This window comes from Aegilops tauschii, chromosome 2 (assembly GCF_002575655.3).
Source record: "Aegilops tauschii subsp. strangulata cultivar AL8/78 chromosome 2, Aet v6.0, whole genome shotgun sequence".
Classification (NCBI taxonomy): domain Eukaryota; kingdom Viridiplantae; phylum Streptophyta; class Magnoliopsida; order Poales; family Poaceae; genus Aegilops; species Aegilops tauschii.
The window spans coordinates 554348286-554363332 of NC_053036.3; the positions used below are offsets into that span (position 1 = coordinate 554348286).

Here is a 15047-nt window from a genome sequence, read left to right on the forward strand (position 1 = left end):
CAGACGGACTTCAGCTTCGCTACGGGTGAGAAGGTCTCATCGTAGTCAACTCCTTGAACTTGTCGATAACCCTTAGCGACAAGTCGAGCTTTATAGATGGTAACATTTCCATCCGCGTCCGTCTTCTTCTTAAAGATCCATTTATTTTCTATCGGTCGCCGATCATCGGGCAAGTCTGTCAAAGTCCACACTTTGTTTTCATACATGGATCCTATCTCGAATTGCATGGCTTCAAGCCATTTGTTGGAATCTGGACCCGCCATTGCTTCTTCATAGTTCGAAGGTTCGCCGTTGTCCAACAACATGATTTCTAAGACAGGGTTATCGTACCACTCTGGTGCGGAACATGTCCTTGTGGACCTACGAAGTTCAGTGGTAACTTGATCATGATCGTCATCATTAACTTCCTCTCTAGTCGGTGCAGGCACCACAGAAACATTTTCTTGTGTTGCGCTACTTTCCGGTTCGAGAGGGGTCATCTCATCAAGTTCCACTTTCCTCCCACTTACTTCTTTCGAGAGAAACTCTTTCTCCAGAAAGGACCCGTTCTTGGCAACGAAGATCTTGCCTTCGAATCTGAGGTAGAAGGTATACCCAATGGTTTCCTTAGGGTATCCTATGAAGACGCATTTTTCCGACTTGGGTTCGAGCTTTTCAGGTTGAAGTTTCTTGACATAAGTATCGCATCCCCAAACTTTAAGAAACGACAGCTTAGGTTTCTTTCCAAACCATAATTCATATGGTGTCGCTCAATGGATTTCGACGGAGCCCTATTTAAAGTGAATGCGGCAGTCTCTAAAGCATAACCCCAGAATGATAGCGGTAGATCGGTAAGAGACATGATAGATCGCACCATATCCAATAGAGTGCGATTACGACATTCGGACACACCATTACGCTGAGGTGTTCCAGGCGGCGTGAGTTGTGAAACAATTCCACATTTCCTTAAGTGTGTGCCAAATTCGTGACTCAAATATTCCCCTCCACGATCTGATCGTAAGAACTTTATTTTCCTGTCACGTTGATTCTCAACCTCACTCTGAAATTCCTTGAACTTTTCAAAGGTCTCAGACTTGTGTTTCCTTAAGTAGACATACCCATATCTACTCAAGTCATCAGTGAGGGTGAGAACATAACGATAGCCACCGCGAGCCTCAATGCTCATTGGACCGCACACATCAGTATGTATGATTTCCAATAAGTTGGTTGCTCGCTCCATTGTTCCGGAGAACGGAGTCTTGGTCATTTTGCCCATGAGGCATGGTTCGCACGTGTCAAATGATTCATAATCAAGAGACTCCAAAAGTCCATCTGCATGGAGTTTCTTCATGCGTTTGACACCAATGTGACCAAGGCGGCAGTGCCACAAGTATGTGGGACTATCATTATCAACCTTACATTTCTTGGCATTCACACTATGAATATGTGTAACGTCACGTTCGAGATTCATTAAGAATAAACCATTGACCAGCGGGGCATGACCATAAAACATATCTCTCATATAAATAGAACAACCATTATTCTCGGATTTAAATGAGTAGCCATCTCGCATTAAACGAGATCCAGATACAATGTTCATGCTCAAAGCTGGCACTAAATAACAATTATTGAGGTTTAAAACTAATCCCGTAGGTAAATGTAGAGGTAGCGTGCCGACGGCGATCACATCGACCTTGGAACCATTCCCGACGCGCATCGTCACCTCGTCCTTCGCCAGTCTCCGCTTATTCCGCAGCTCCTGCTTTGAGTTACAAATATGAGAAACCGCACCGGTATCAAATACCCAGGAGCTACTACGAGCGCTGGTTAGGTACACATCAATAACATGTATATCACATATACCTTTGGTATTGCCGGCCTTCTTACCCGCTAAGTATTTGGGGCAGTTCCGCTTCCAGTGACCGTTTCCCTTGCAATAAAAGCACTCAGTCTCAGGCTTAGGTCCATTCTTTGTCTTCTTCCCGGCATCTTGCTTACCGGGCGTGGCAACTCCCTTGCCGTCTTTCTTGAAGTTCTTCTTACCCTTGCCTTTCTTGAACTTAGTGGTTTTATTCACCATCAACACTTGATGTTCCTTTTTGATCTCCACCTCCGCTGATTTCAGCATTGAATATACCTCAGGAATGGTCTTTTCCATCCCCTGCATATTGAAGTTCATCACAAAGCTCTTGTAGCTAGGTGGGAGCGACTGAAGGATTCTGTCAACGACCGCGTCATCCGGGAGATTAACTCCCAGCTGAGACAAGCGGTTGTGCAACCCAGACATTTTGAGTATGTGTTCGCTGACGGAACTATTCTCCTCCATCTTACAACTGCAGAACTTGTCGGAGACTTCATATCTCTCAACCCGGGCTTGAGCTTGGAAAACCATTTTCAGCTCTTGGAACATCTCATATGCTCCGTGCTGCTCAAAACACTTTTGGAGCCCCGGTTCTAAGCTGTAAAGCATGCCGCACTGAACCAGGGAGTAATCATCACTACGCGACTGCCAGGCGTTCAGAACGTCTTGAGTTGCTGGGAAAACAGGTGCATCACCTAGCGGTGCTTCAAGGACATATGCTTTCTTGGCAGCTATGAGGATAATCCTCAGGTTACGGACCCAGTCCGTGTAGTTGCTACCATCGTCTTTCAGCTTGTTTTTCTCTGGGAACGCGTTGAAGTTGAGGGCAACATTAGCGTGGGCCATTTGATCTACAAGACATATTGTAAAGATTTTTAGACTAAGCTCATGATAATAAAGTTCATCTAATAAAATTATTAACGAACTCCCACTCAGACAGACATCCCTCTAGTCATGTAAGTGTTACATGATCCGAGTCAACTAGGCCGTGTCCGATCATCACGTGAGACGGACTAGTCATCATCGGTGAACATCTTCATGTTGATCGTATCTGCTATACGACTCATGTTCGACCTTTCGATCTCTTGTGTTCCGAGGCCATGTATGTACATGCTAGGCTCGTCAAGTCAACCTAAGTGTATTGCGTGTGTAAATCTGGCTTACACCCGTTGTATGCGAACATTAGAACCTATCACACCCGATCATCACGTGGTGCTTCGGAACAAGGAACCTTCGCAATGGTGCACAGTTAGGGGGAACACTTTCTTGAAATTTTAGCAAGGGGTCATCTTATTTATGCTACCGTCGTTCTAAGCAAATAAGATGTAAAACATGATAAACATCACATGCAATCAAATAGTGACATGATATGGCCAATATCATTTTGCTCCTTTTGATCTCCATCTTCGGGGCGCCATGTTCATCATCTTCACCGGCATGACACCATGATCTCCATCATCATGATCTCCATCATCGTGTCTTCATGAAGTTGTCTCGCCAATTATTACTTCTACTACTATGGCTAACGGTTAACAATAAAGTAAAGTAATTACATGACGTTTCAGTTGACACGCAGGTCATAAATAAGTTAAGACAACTCCTAGGCTCCTGCCGGTTGTCATACTCATCGACATGCAAGTCGTGATTCCTATTACAAGAACATGATCAATCTCATACATCACATATATCATTCATCACATCCTTCTGGCCATATCACATCACATGACACTTGCTGCAAAAACAAGTTAGATGTCCTCTAATTGTTGTTGCAAACTTTTACGTGGCTGCTATAGGTTTCTAGCAAGAACGATTCTTACCTATGCCAAAACCACAACGTGATATGCCAATTTCTATTTACCCTTCATAAGGACCCTTTTCATCGAATCCGATCCGACTAAAGTGGGAGAGACAGACACCCGCTAGCCACCTTATGCAACTAGTGCATGTCAGTCGGTGGAACCTATCTCACGTAAGCGTACGTGTAAGGTCGGTCCGGGCCGCTTCATCCCACGATGCCGCCGAATCAAGATAAGACTAGTAACGGCAAGTAAATTGACAAAATCAACGCCCACAACAACTTGTGTTCTACTCGTGCATAGAAACTACGCATAGACCTAGCTCATGATGCCACTGTTGGGGATCGTAGCAGAAATTTAAAATTTTCTACGCATCACCAAGATCAATCTATGGAGTCATCTAGCAACGAGAGAGATGAGTGCATCTACATACCCTTGTAGATCACGAGCGGAAGCGTTCAAGAGAACGGGGTTGATGGAGTCGTACTCCTCGTGATCCAAATCACCGATGATCCTAGCACCGAACGGACGGCACCTCCGCGTTCAACACACGTACGGTTGGGAGAGACGTCTCCACCGTCTTGATCCAGCAAGGGGAAAGGAGAGGTTGATGGAGATCCAGCAGCACGACGGCGTGGTGGTGGAAGCAGCGGGGATCTCGGCAGGGCTTCGCCAAGCTCAACGAGGAGAGGTGTTACGGGGGGAGAGGGAGGCGCCAGGGGCTTAGGTGCGCAGCCCTCCCTCCCCCCCTTATATAGGGGCCCTGGGGGGGCGCTGGCCCCTGGAGATCTCATCTCAAGGGGGGGCGGCGGCCAAGGGGGGACTTGCCCCCCAAGTCAGGTGGGGCGCCCCCACCCCCAGGGTTTCCAACCCTAGGCGTAGGGGGAGGCCCATGGGGGGGCGCACCAGCCCACCAGGGGCTGGTTCCCTTCCCACTTCAGCCCATGGGGCCCTCCGGGATAGGTGGCCCGACCCGGTGGACCCCCGGGACCCTTCCGGTGGTCCCGGTACAATACCGGTGACCCCGAAACTTTCCCGGTGGCCGAAACTGGACTTCCTATATACAAATCTTCACCTCCGGACCATTCCAGAACTCCTCGTGATGTCCGGGATCTCATCTGGGACTCCGAACAACTTTCGAGTTACCGCATACTAATATCTCTACAACCCGAGCGTTACTGAACCTTAAGTGTGTAGACCCTACGGGTTCGGGAGACACGCAGACATGACCGAGACGACTCTCCGGTCAATAACCAACAGCGGGATCTGGATACCCATGTTGGCTCCCACATGCTCCTCGATGATCTCATCGGATGAACCACGATGTCAAGGATTCAAGTAATCCCGTATACAATTCCCTTTGTCAATCGGTACGTTACTTGCCCGAGATTCGATTGTCGGTATCCCGATACCTCGTTCAATCTCGTTACTGGCAAGTCACTTTACTCGTTCCATAATGCATGATCCCGTGACTAACTACTTAGTCACATTGAGCTCATTATGATGATGCAATACCGAGTGGGCCCAGAGATACCTCTCCGTCATACGGAGTGACAAATCCCAGTCTCGATCCGAGCCAACCCAACAGACACTTTCGGAGATACCTGTAGTGCACCTTTATAGCCACCCAGTTACGTTGTGACGTTTGGCACACCCAAAGCATTCCTACGGTATCCGGGAGTTGCACGATCTCATGGTCTAAGGAAATGATACTTGACATTAGAAAAGCCTCAGCAAACGAACTACACGATCTAGTGCTATGCTTAGGATTGGGTCTTGTCCATCACATCATTCTCCTAATGATGTGATCCCATTATCAATGACATCCAATGTCCATGGTCAGGAAACCGTAACCATCTATTGATCAACGAGCTAGTCAATTAGAGGCTCACTAAGGACATGTTATGGTCTATGTGTTCACACATGTATTACGATTTCCGGATAACACAATTATAGCATGAACAATAAACAATTATCATGAACAAGGAAATATAATAAAAACCATTTTTATTATTGCCTCTAGGGCATATTTCCAACAGTTGTGGCTGGTCGAGACGGAGCTAACCACATCTATCCTCCGTGCCACGTTTGCATGATGAAGCTGTGTGGCTAGTGGGGTGTTTTCGACCGACTGGCTGTGTCCTGAGGTTGAACCATAGGTACTACGTCTGATACAGTATATTTTTACACGCACATTTTTCCTCCGTGCCGAGACATGCACACCCTACCGCGCGGTTTCGGGGTCCTCCCGGGTGGTGCACGCATATATTCTTCCTGACGTGGGACGCCCTACCGCGCGTTTTCTGGGTCCTCCTCGGTCGTAGCGCCGAAGCAAGTAAATGAGTCGTCAAATCACGAAAGACCACCTTTCCCGGCGAGTACATCAGTGAAGCACGGTGGCTAGCTAGGTGGGCTAGTTCGACCGATTAGCTGGGCCGCCGCCACATTTGTTTTTTCACCCCTTTTTTTATCTACTTGTCGGCAGGTAAATTTAAATATCCACCGCGGCGTTGCTCTGGTGTTTGGGTGCGGCAGGATTTTTAATTTTTTGAGTGACGGGAGCAGGCGCGGCAGGATTTTTAATTTTTTGATTGACGGGAGCAGGCGCGGCAGCAATTAGTCACGATGACTCCGCCAGTAAAAACCCACTGCTCCCTGATGTGAGAAGTCGTCGACTGGTGTTATACCGTGGTGAAAACCAAAAGATTCCCTGCTCCCTCCGCCTTCCCGTAGATTGCATTGCCTTTCAGCCGTTTCGCCCCCTTTGCTTCCTCTCCCCATTGCTTCTACCTGGTGCCATGGCGGCGCAGCAGATCACGAAGTCCGAGGTGAGGCGCCTGACACAGGAGCTCCATGCCAAGGATGCGGAGCTCAGGGCCAAGGACGTGGAGCTCCGTGAGCTCAAGGAGGAGAGGAGTGCCATGATCCTCCGTTATATGCGGGAGTTCACGGAGCTTCAAAAGCGGCAGGCGTCCACCACAAAGATGCTCGAGGCGTCGGCGGCGTTGCTGCAGAAAGCAGGAGATACGATAGGCCGTCTGGGGAGCCGGCTGGAGCGCGAGTTGCGGCTGCGCGATGCCTACCGTCGTGCCAGCGCGACGATGCCGGCCGTCGGGCTAAACCCGTTCGACCACCCGGTCGACTTCAACGAGCTGCGGCTTCCTGACCTGGTCTCCTTCTTCACCTATATCTCTGAGGAGCTGAGCCATCTCCGCGCGATGGTGGGGGCTGAGCTGGACAAGGAGGGGTTGCGGGCTGCCGTCGCCGTTGCCGGGCGAATCCTTTCAGGGCTCCGTCACCGGAATCCATTCATGCCATTGGACGCCGTCTTTGACGAGCTGGCTCCGGTCGACTGGGAGCGGGCTCTGCGAGCGGTTGCACTCTGCATCACCAACGTCGTGCGCCTCGAGAAGAAGAGGGACTTCGGTGGTGTTTAGGCGCCCTCTGCATGGGCATGTCCATGTCTCGGCGCAACATGACCGTTGGATCAAACTCAGACGGTGCAGATCAGTCACTGTAGCACAAAGCGTGTTGGTGTGTTTGGTTGCATTCTCATCTCAATATAGTTGTTTCCTCTTCGTGTATTTTTGTCAACCTACTAGTGTGGACTCATGCACCCTTCATGCACTCTGCCAAACACCCAAAAGTAGGTCGAGAAGGGAACTTTTGCTCCCATCCCGTGCACCCTTCATACACCCTGCCTAACACTATTCGTGCTTCATATGGTTCATGTTTCGTGGAGTACTGTAGCACCGTACTCTCCGTGCGCTGTGGACCTAGTTCTGTTAACATTGATCTCACCGTTCATTCTCGACCGGACAGTCGAAAAAGCGGTACTATGTTACATATAGGAGTAGTTGACATGCTCACAACATCATTTCTTATCGTCATATCTTACTACACTAGCAACAAGATTGTGTAGTACTGACACATGCCTAGTAGTAGGAGCACTGTGTATGTTCAAGTGGCTGCCGGGTTTCGCACTCCTCCGTCGTAAGAGTGGAAACGCTTGCTGTAAGCATTTTTTTCTTCAGAAAAATAGTGGACACGCTCTACCATGCAGATCCTCCTCCAGCCATGCACTAAATTACTCACTTTCGCCGACGTGTGGGACAGCCAGCACCTGGGTCCACCAGCCATGCACTAAATTACTCCGTAGTAGAGTGACGGTAGACTACCCCGATCGAACCGCCGCAGTAATTCCCAATGAGCCGTCAAATCACAAAACCCCCTCCTTTCCAGCAGTAAGTTGGACGGAGGAAGCAACCATCATTTCACTCTTCTCTCTCATCTTCCTCTCTTGAAGAAAACCCCCACTTGCTTCACTTCTCCCTCATCTTGTTCCTCCTTTCACTCTTCTCTCTCAGCTTCCTCTCTTGGATGGACGCCGGAGCACCGCCGACGTGATGTCTATGGCTCTGGCCAAAACCGTCGAGGCTCATGGTACGAAGAAGCGCAAGGACCCCGCCGAGACTACCGCAGAGAAGCACAAAGCCATCGCCCTGTGCAAGCCCCCCTCTCCGGGAACCCTCATTAAGCAAGTCCAGGTAATGTCTCTTGTTGACGATCTTTTTCTCGATCTTGATCGTGTTTTTTCATCTAACACGCAGTACTAGTACTGGTAGTACAACTTTCTGGGTGATCTTTCATGTGATTTTAGTGTGCCAAATGACGGTTCTAAATTCCTCTTTTGACCAAAACATGCGAGAGGTTGACACTGATTTCTTATAGACAAATCTAAGACAAGAATTTTGGGACGGAGGGGGTACTTTATGAACATCAATGCTACCTTTTAAGAGGGTATATTTGCCTTAGTAACTTGTGTTATGGATATTGCATGTAATCCCTCTGCTCTCATGCCTTTGAAGACATGTTCTAGTGTCTTTGTTCACTCATTTTTGTGCGTATATATAGTCATATATGGAGTATAATATCGAAAATCATCTTATATTTCTGAACGGAGGTAGTAATAAAATATGGTTTCTGTTTGAATTAGAACCAGGTCCACGGTGGAGATGAAGTTCTCAAAGTCATGTCGTGTGAACTGGAAGACCTGATGATGAGTTCTACTGCTGAACTATCCAGCTGTTGTGTCCTTGTCGCCACGTGTCCTGAACTAGTGTTTTCCAGTAGCATTGTTGTCAGGCGTGTTCTCGAGGCTGTACTTGACCACAACAATTTCATGGCTGTGCCTTCGATTACGCAGGGTGTGGTTCTTGTAAAGCTTCCCAACAAATCTGATGCGGCCTGTCTTCATCATCATGTTTATGAGTGGAAAGACCACTCTGTTAGGTTCTCCAAGGTTGACAAGATGGTGATGGTGCATGTAGACATCTCACATGAGGTCCATGGCCTAGTCAGTTATGCGAGGTTCATCCCGTAGGTCGGTGGCAAGAAATAGTCTGCAGAGTTTAGTTAGTGCAACTTTGCTTGTCTGTAGTAAGTACTATTGTTCAGTACTTGATTTGTGTTTGTGAACCCTGTATTATTTATTAGTACTGCCGCTTTTGGTGTGTGAACGGTCTATGTTAATGTCTATGTTAATGTCTGTCCACTCCATTCAGTCTGTACATTTTGAAGTATCCAGATCATATTTTTTGTGAGGGCGGTTTATCAATTATGGTTACACTCCAATATCTGTATGCATTGCAGGGTTTATCGCACCCACCAGGATTTCCAGTCCCATGGATGTTCGGTCCATACAATTTGTCACGACCTTTGGACTGTCCTGCTTGTGGGAGTAGGCGGGGCCCCTGCATGCCACGCGTAGTTGGACGATCAATCTTCTGTTTAGTACTTCAACATAGTGATTTCCTGGTAAGGATTCACTCGTGTCACATCAAGTAAATCTTATTGATTTCACTACTGGAATCAGCTAATTTGCCATCTGCCAGCTCTTTGCCGTCTGCTAGCGGATGGCAAAGAAGGTCTTTGCCATCAGCTACCCAAAAGCAGACGGCAAAGAAATGGCAGACGGCAAAACAGGCCTTTGCCATCAGTCACTTCTTTGCCGTCAGCTGGCGGACGGCAAAGAATCTTTGCCATCAGCTGGCGGATGGCAAAGAATCTTTGCCGTCAGCTGGCGGACAGCAAAGAGAGAGGTGGCCCCCCACTAACGAGCCGTTTACGGAAAAAAAACGCCCCCTCTTTGCCGTCTGCTAGCAGATGGCAAAGAGACAAAACAGCGGACGGCAAAGAGACAAAACAGCGGACGGCAAACCAGATCCACACCCACCGCGCGTTATCTCTTCTCTCCCTCCCCCCCCCCCCCCCCGCCGTTATCTCTTCTCTCCCTCTCTCCCCACCCCGACGCCCACCAGATCCGCACCCACCGCCGCCCCCGCCGCTCCTCGCTCCGCCGCCTCCTCTCCTCGCCGGCCGTCTCCGCGGCCTGCCTCCTCTTCGGCCTCGCCGGGTTCCTCGCCGCCGCGGTCTCCCTCTCCCGGGCGCCCGCCGAGGCCCCGTGGGGCCACTGCCCGGACTCCTCGCACCCGCTCTCTGTCTCCGTCGCCTGGGACCGGCGCCCCGGGGATGCCGCGGGCGGCGCCACCGACCTCCCGGCGGGCCTCGCCACCGGATCGCGCGGCAGGCACAAGGTCATGGCCTTCGTCGGGATCTTCACCGGGTTCGGCTCCGTCGGCCGCCGCCGCGCGCTCAGGCGGACGTGGCTCCCCTCCGATCGGCAGGGTCTCCTTTTGAATTGCTGCACTCTTCTCACTACTACTGATAAATAGTGATTAATTAGTTTCTTTCCTGAGTTCGAAGAATGATGCATGAAGTTGGACAATCTATTGTTCTGTACAGGGAATTTGTACATTTGCTTCTAGAGTTCTAGTGGTAAACGTGCCCAAGTTCTGTTGCTTGATGATTGTCACAACTATTTTTTATTTTGGTTTCTATCCAGTGATGATGTCGCTTAAGTGCTCTTGCAATTCTCATCATGTTCACTTTAGTGCAGGTTGGAGGAAGCTACTGGTCTGGCATTCAGATTTGTGATCGGCAAAAGCAATGACAAGTCTAAGATGGCAGCTCTTAAAAGAGAGGTTGAAGAATATGATGATTTTGTGCTTTTAGATCTTGAGGAGGAGTATAGCAGGCTTCCATACAAAACGTAAACAGTATAGCTAGTATCTTATCATTATGTTATCTCTTCATATGGGAACTGATTTGATCTTATGTTTTAGGTTAGCATTCTTTAAGGCTGCCTATGCGTTGTTCGATTCTGATTTCTATGTTAAAGCTGATGATGACATTTACTTGAGACCAGGTGAGCAAGAAACTGACAACATCCAAGATATATGCTCTCGGTGGCTTCGACCAACATACACAAATTTTCTTTTTGTAAGGTACACATACACAAACATACATTGGATTGGATCTAGTACTTTCATATCATAGGGTATAAAGAAGTAGTGGGGCTCACTTGGATTGGTCTAGTAGGCAATATTTGCTGTAAGGGCCTAAATTTGTTTTTATTTGTTTAGCGCTGACTGTTTTGGATTGGGTCTAGTACTTTCATATCTGCATTTTTTTCATAGTTAAGTTCTGAGCTTCCTGAGATATGTTTCTTTTAGAGCCAACAATTGTGCTCGAGTATTGGAAGGGAATGCAATGGTTAGCATGGAATGAGGTACTGGACTGTTTAGAATAGGTTAAGCAGCTTGTTGTTCTCAGTGAATAGGGTATGTACTACTAGCATGGACATGTATGTAATGGCCGGGAGAAAGTTGGTTATAGTGTTTCCATTTCATAACTGGATCCGGTGGGGGTGGGGGAGCTGTCTAAGAAAAACAGTGCAAACTTAGAGAAAAATTGTGTGGTTAACTGGTTAAGAACCTGAGAAATGCAACTGCAAGTTTAGGGGTACATAAAACATACGGTGTACAAGTTGAGGGAACAAGAGCGCAATTCGTACCATATGTTTTTTTGTATTTGCGAACGCTCACCTGGGCAATTATACTATGTAGCACTCGTCGCTGCCTGCTTATTGTTTTGATTGTTCTCTTTTGATGAACGCAGGTATGAGCCACAGTCCTTCCTACTTGGATCAGAATACTTCCTTCATGCATATGGGCCTATTTATGCTTTATCAGCTGATGTGGTGGCAAGCTTAGTTGCTCTGAGAAACAACAGGTAAATATTCTAAAACTCGCCAAACTGTACCAGTAAATATTATTTTTTGGGTCTTAGCATGCCAACTAGTACCAAGATTTTTTTTAACTTGGTACCACAGAAAGATGTATACCTAAAAAGTGCCCTGGGGCCACATGTTAGTGACACATGAATGGCACTTCACAACTTGAATGTGCCGTGGTTGTGGTTGTGGGATGTGCCGTGGCGCGGTGGTGCTGGATGTGCCCACGTCGCCGGCGGTGCTGGATGTGCCGTGGCGCGGTGGTGCTGGATGTGCCCACGTGGCCGGCGGTGCTGGATGTGCCGTGGCGCGGTGGTGCCCCTGGGTGGCGCCTCCGTGCTGCGGTGCCCTTGGTTGGCGCCTTCGTGCCCGTGCTCTCACTGGTGCCACCGTTGTGGTGCTCTCTGGCAAGCTCCGGCTTGTTGTGGTGGTGTTGGTTGTGATGCTGGTCACACCATAGTGATGGTGTGGCTGCATCCTACTTCGGCTACAACTCCTTTTGGTGAGCTTCTCCTTGCTCCCCTCCTGATCTCTCTAATGCATAGCTCTAGATCTTGATCTTGTGGGATGTGAGGCTCTATTAGCTGTGGTTAGCTGCTGTAGATGAGCATCAACTTGTATTGGAGCTCTCTGTGATGGATTCTTGCTGTGTCAGGGTTTTGGTCAGTGACCATCTATGTGTATTTGTGAAGTATATATACTCCTGTACTGCTCTGTTCTATTTAGTTGATCCTGGAGTTGTTACTTTGGTCAGTTACTTTACTCATGAACGGATACTCACTTGTTCTTAGTTATTTTACTTCTAATACTGATATGAACAGATACCACTTGGTTTGGCTATTCCTATTTGTCTCTTTCTAATAGCCTATGAACAGATGCTATACTTGGTTTTGGCTGTTACTTTCCTAGTTTTCTACTGATAAGACAGATACTACATCTGATTTGGGCAGTGATGCTGGTCTGAGCCCCCCTCTCTTAGGCTTAATTTACATGTGACTATCCCTGTGCTGTGATGAACTAGCCCTGGCACTTCCAGGCTGTCTGAGCACATAATCCCTCAAGTATACCTTGAGGTCTTCTGTAGCTCTCCTTAATAGTTATCTATTCTAAGCTGCTGGTGGTTGGATGTGTTGGGACTTGGTCTGGTTGGCTGATTATCTTGATCTCAAGTACTGGCTCCTAGGGCATTGCATTTCACCAAGTGAAATGCTACATTTCTAGTCCTAACCCATTCTCTCTTTCTTAGTGTTTTTGTTATGCAGGTTGGAAGAAAAGAAGAAGATCCGGAGAAGATCTTAGTAATAAGATAGTTTTTTAGGAAAATAGATATTTAGTTTTAGATCATTCCTTGTAATATTTGTTGGATATGTGTTCATGGATATGTGTTGGATATATATGTGTTCATGACTATATATTGGTAACATGTGTTGGATATATATGTGTTCATGAGTATTGGTAATATGTGTTGGATATGCTATATTGGTCATATATATATATATATGTGTTTGATTTTCTGTGAAAATGAATTGATATAAGAAGAAACAGAATTAATGCCTATTTGGTCTCTTTGCCATCTGCCAACAGATGGCAAAGAGCCTGCAGCCTTTGCCGTCAGCTGGCGGACGGCAAAGGCTGCCGTTAGCCACCTAACGGACACTAACACTACTCGTTTTGCCGTCCGCTTCTTTGCCGTCCGCGGCAGACGGCAAAGGCGCCTTTGCCGTCAGCCGCCGAAAGCAGACGGCAAAGTAGGTCTTTGCCGTAGCCTACTTTGCCGGAGCCTTTTGCCGTCCGCGGCTGACGGCAAAGGCCTTTGCCGTCGGCCGTTCATGCCTTTGCCGTCCGCCGTGGCAGACGGCAAAGTAGCTAATTCCTGTAGTGTTTACTGTCTAAATCTTATTGATTTAATGTCATGTTTTCTTTCTTTTCCTGCAATTTTACGATGCAGGTTTTGCCATGTGACATTCATCACAGAATAAACCGTTTGGTTTGCTCTACGATGGCTATTTTTGCAGGTTTCACTTCTTATGTCATGTCAGTAACGAAGGCACTGTCCATCACTTATATTACTGGAAAAAATTGGATCAGTCTGTTGTCTGAGTACAACCTGAATCCCTATGATGAACTGCAGTTTGGTTTAACAAAAACGCCACAATTAGTCCTTCTCGCGTTTAAAAGAAATGAAGAAAAAAACTGGATCACGGTCACGGATCCTAGTCAAGTTAGAAAGCTGATCATAGCAGACCAGACATGATCGCCGCTGTCTCGCACAGATCGAGCACCGGCAGTTGCTCTAGCACTGACAGCGGCAGCAGCTCAGTCTGATCCAGCTGAGGATTGGGCACCGACCGCGTCAGCGGATCAGTCTGATCTACCGGAGGATCGGGCATCGACACCGGCACCTGCTCCGACACCGGCACCAGCTCTACAAGGAGCACCATCTCCGGCAGCAGCGGCGGCTTCGGCACCTGCACCAACACTTGCACTTGCATCTGCTCCGGCCCGTGCAGTTGCACTGGCAACAGACTGGGCTGCAGTTCGCACTTCATATACCAAAGTCCTTACAAAAACCGACATGTCCACCTTCTTGGTAAGCATTGGCCGCCCAAGTGCTTCGTTCTTTTTTCTTTCCATGTTGTTTCACATGATTCACTGTGTTGATCTAACTGTTTGGGTATGTCTTCTTGTTTGCAAACAGAGAATTCCTAGAGCAACGAGGGAGTCGTTCAACAATCCGGGTGACCGCGGCCAAGTTTCTCTTACCATGCGCAGCCTTGGTGTGAATGAACCTGCTCAATATACCATAAGTACAAAGGATGGTCGCATGATGATTGATGCTAAAGGATGGTCAAGGTTCAAATCTAAATCATATCTTGCGGTAGGGGATGATGTCAAAATCAAACTTTCTCGGCAAGGAGAGCTGGTCCAAATCAACTTTGAAATTCTTCAGTAGCAGCACGCAACTGCCAAACTGATCTATCCTCCGAGAGATTTTGATGTAATAATCTGGCATGGTGAAACAAGTGTCATGTGTGTATAAGTAGTACGACAGTATTATTTATCACATGGTATATCGTTGATAGAATTGCAACTCTGATTGCTGGTTAGGAACTGTCATTCGATTTCATTCCAACAGCTGCCGTGCTTTATTCAATTTTGTGTATTCGCCTTGCGACAGCATCTAAAACCAGCACCGTACCGATCGCTTGCAATATGAAAAGCGCTGAGGTAGAACACATGGGCCCCCAAACATGCAGGGTCGGCCTGCGGCCCAAAG

The 15047-nt window shown here is 47.8% G+C and overlaps 1 protein-coding gene across 1 annotated transcript in view; it reads left to right on the plus strand.

Moving 5' to 3' along the window:
* LOC120974682 (uncharacterized) overlaps positions 1-10993 on the plus strand; it is an 81544-nt gene extending 70551 nt beyond the window's left edge. Inside the window, exons 2-3 of the mRNA XM_073507377.1 lie at positions 9957-10747; positions 10821-10993. Coding sequence (XP_073363478.1) covers positions 9957-10370 — 414 coding nt within the window. The 3' untranslated portion in view covers positions 10371-10747; positions 10821-10993. The remainder of the gene's footprint in view (positions 1-9956; positions 10748-10820) is intronic.
* Positions 10994-15047: the final 4054 nt, after the last annotated feature.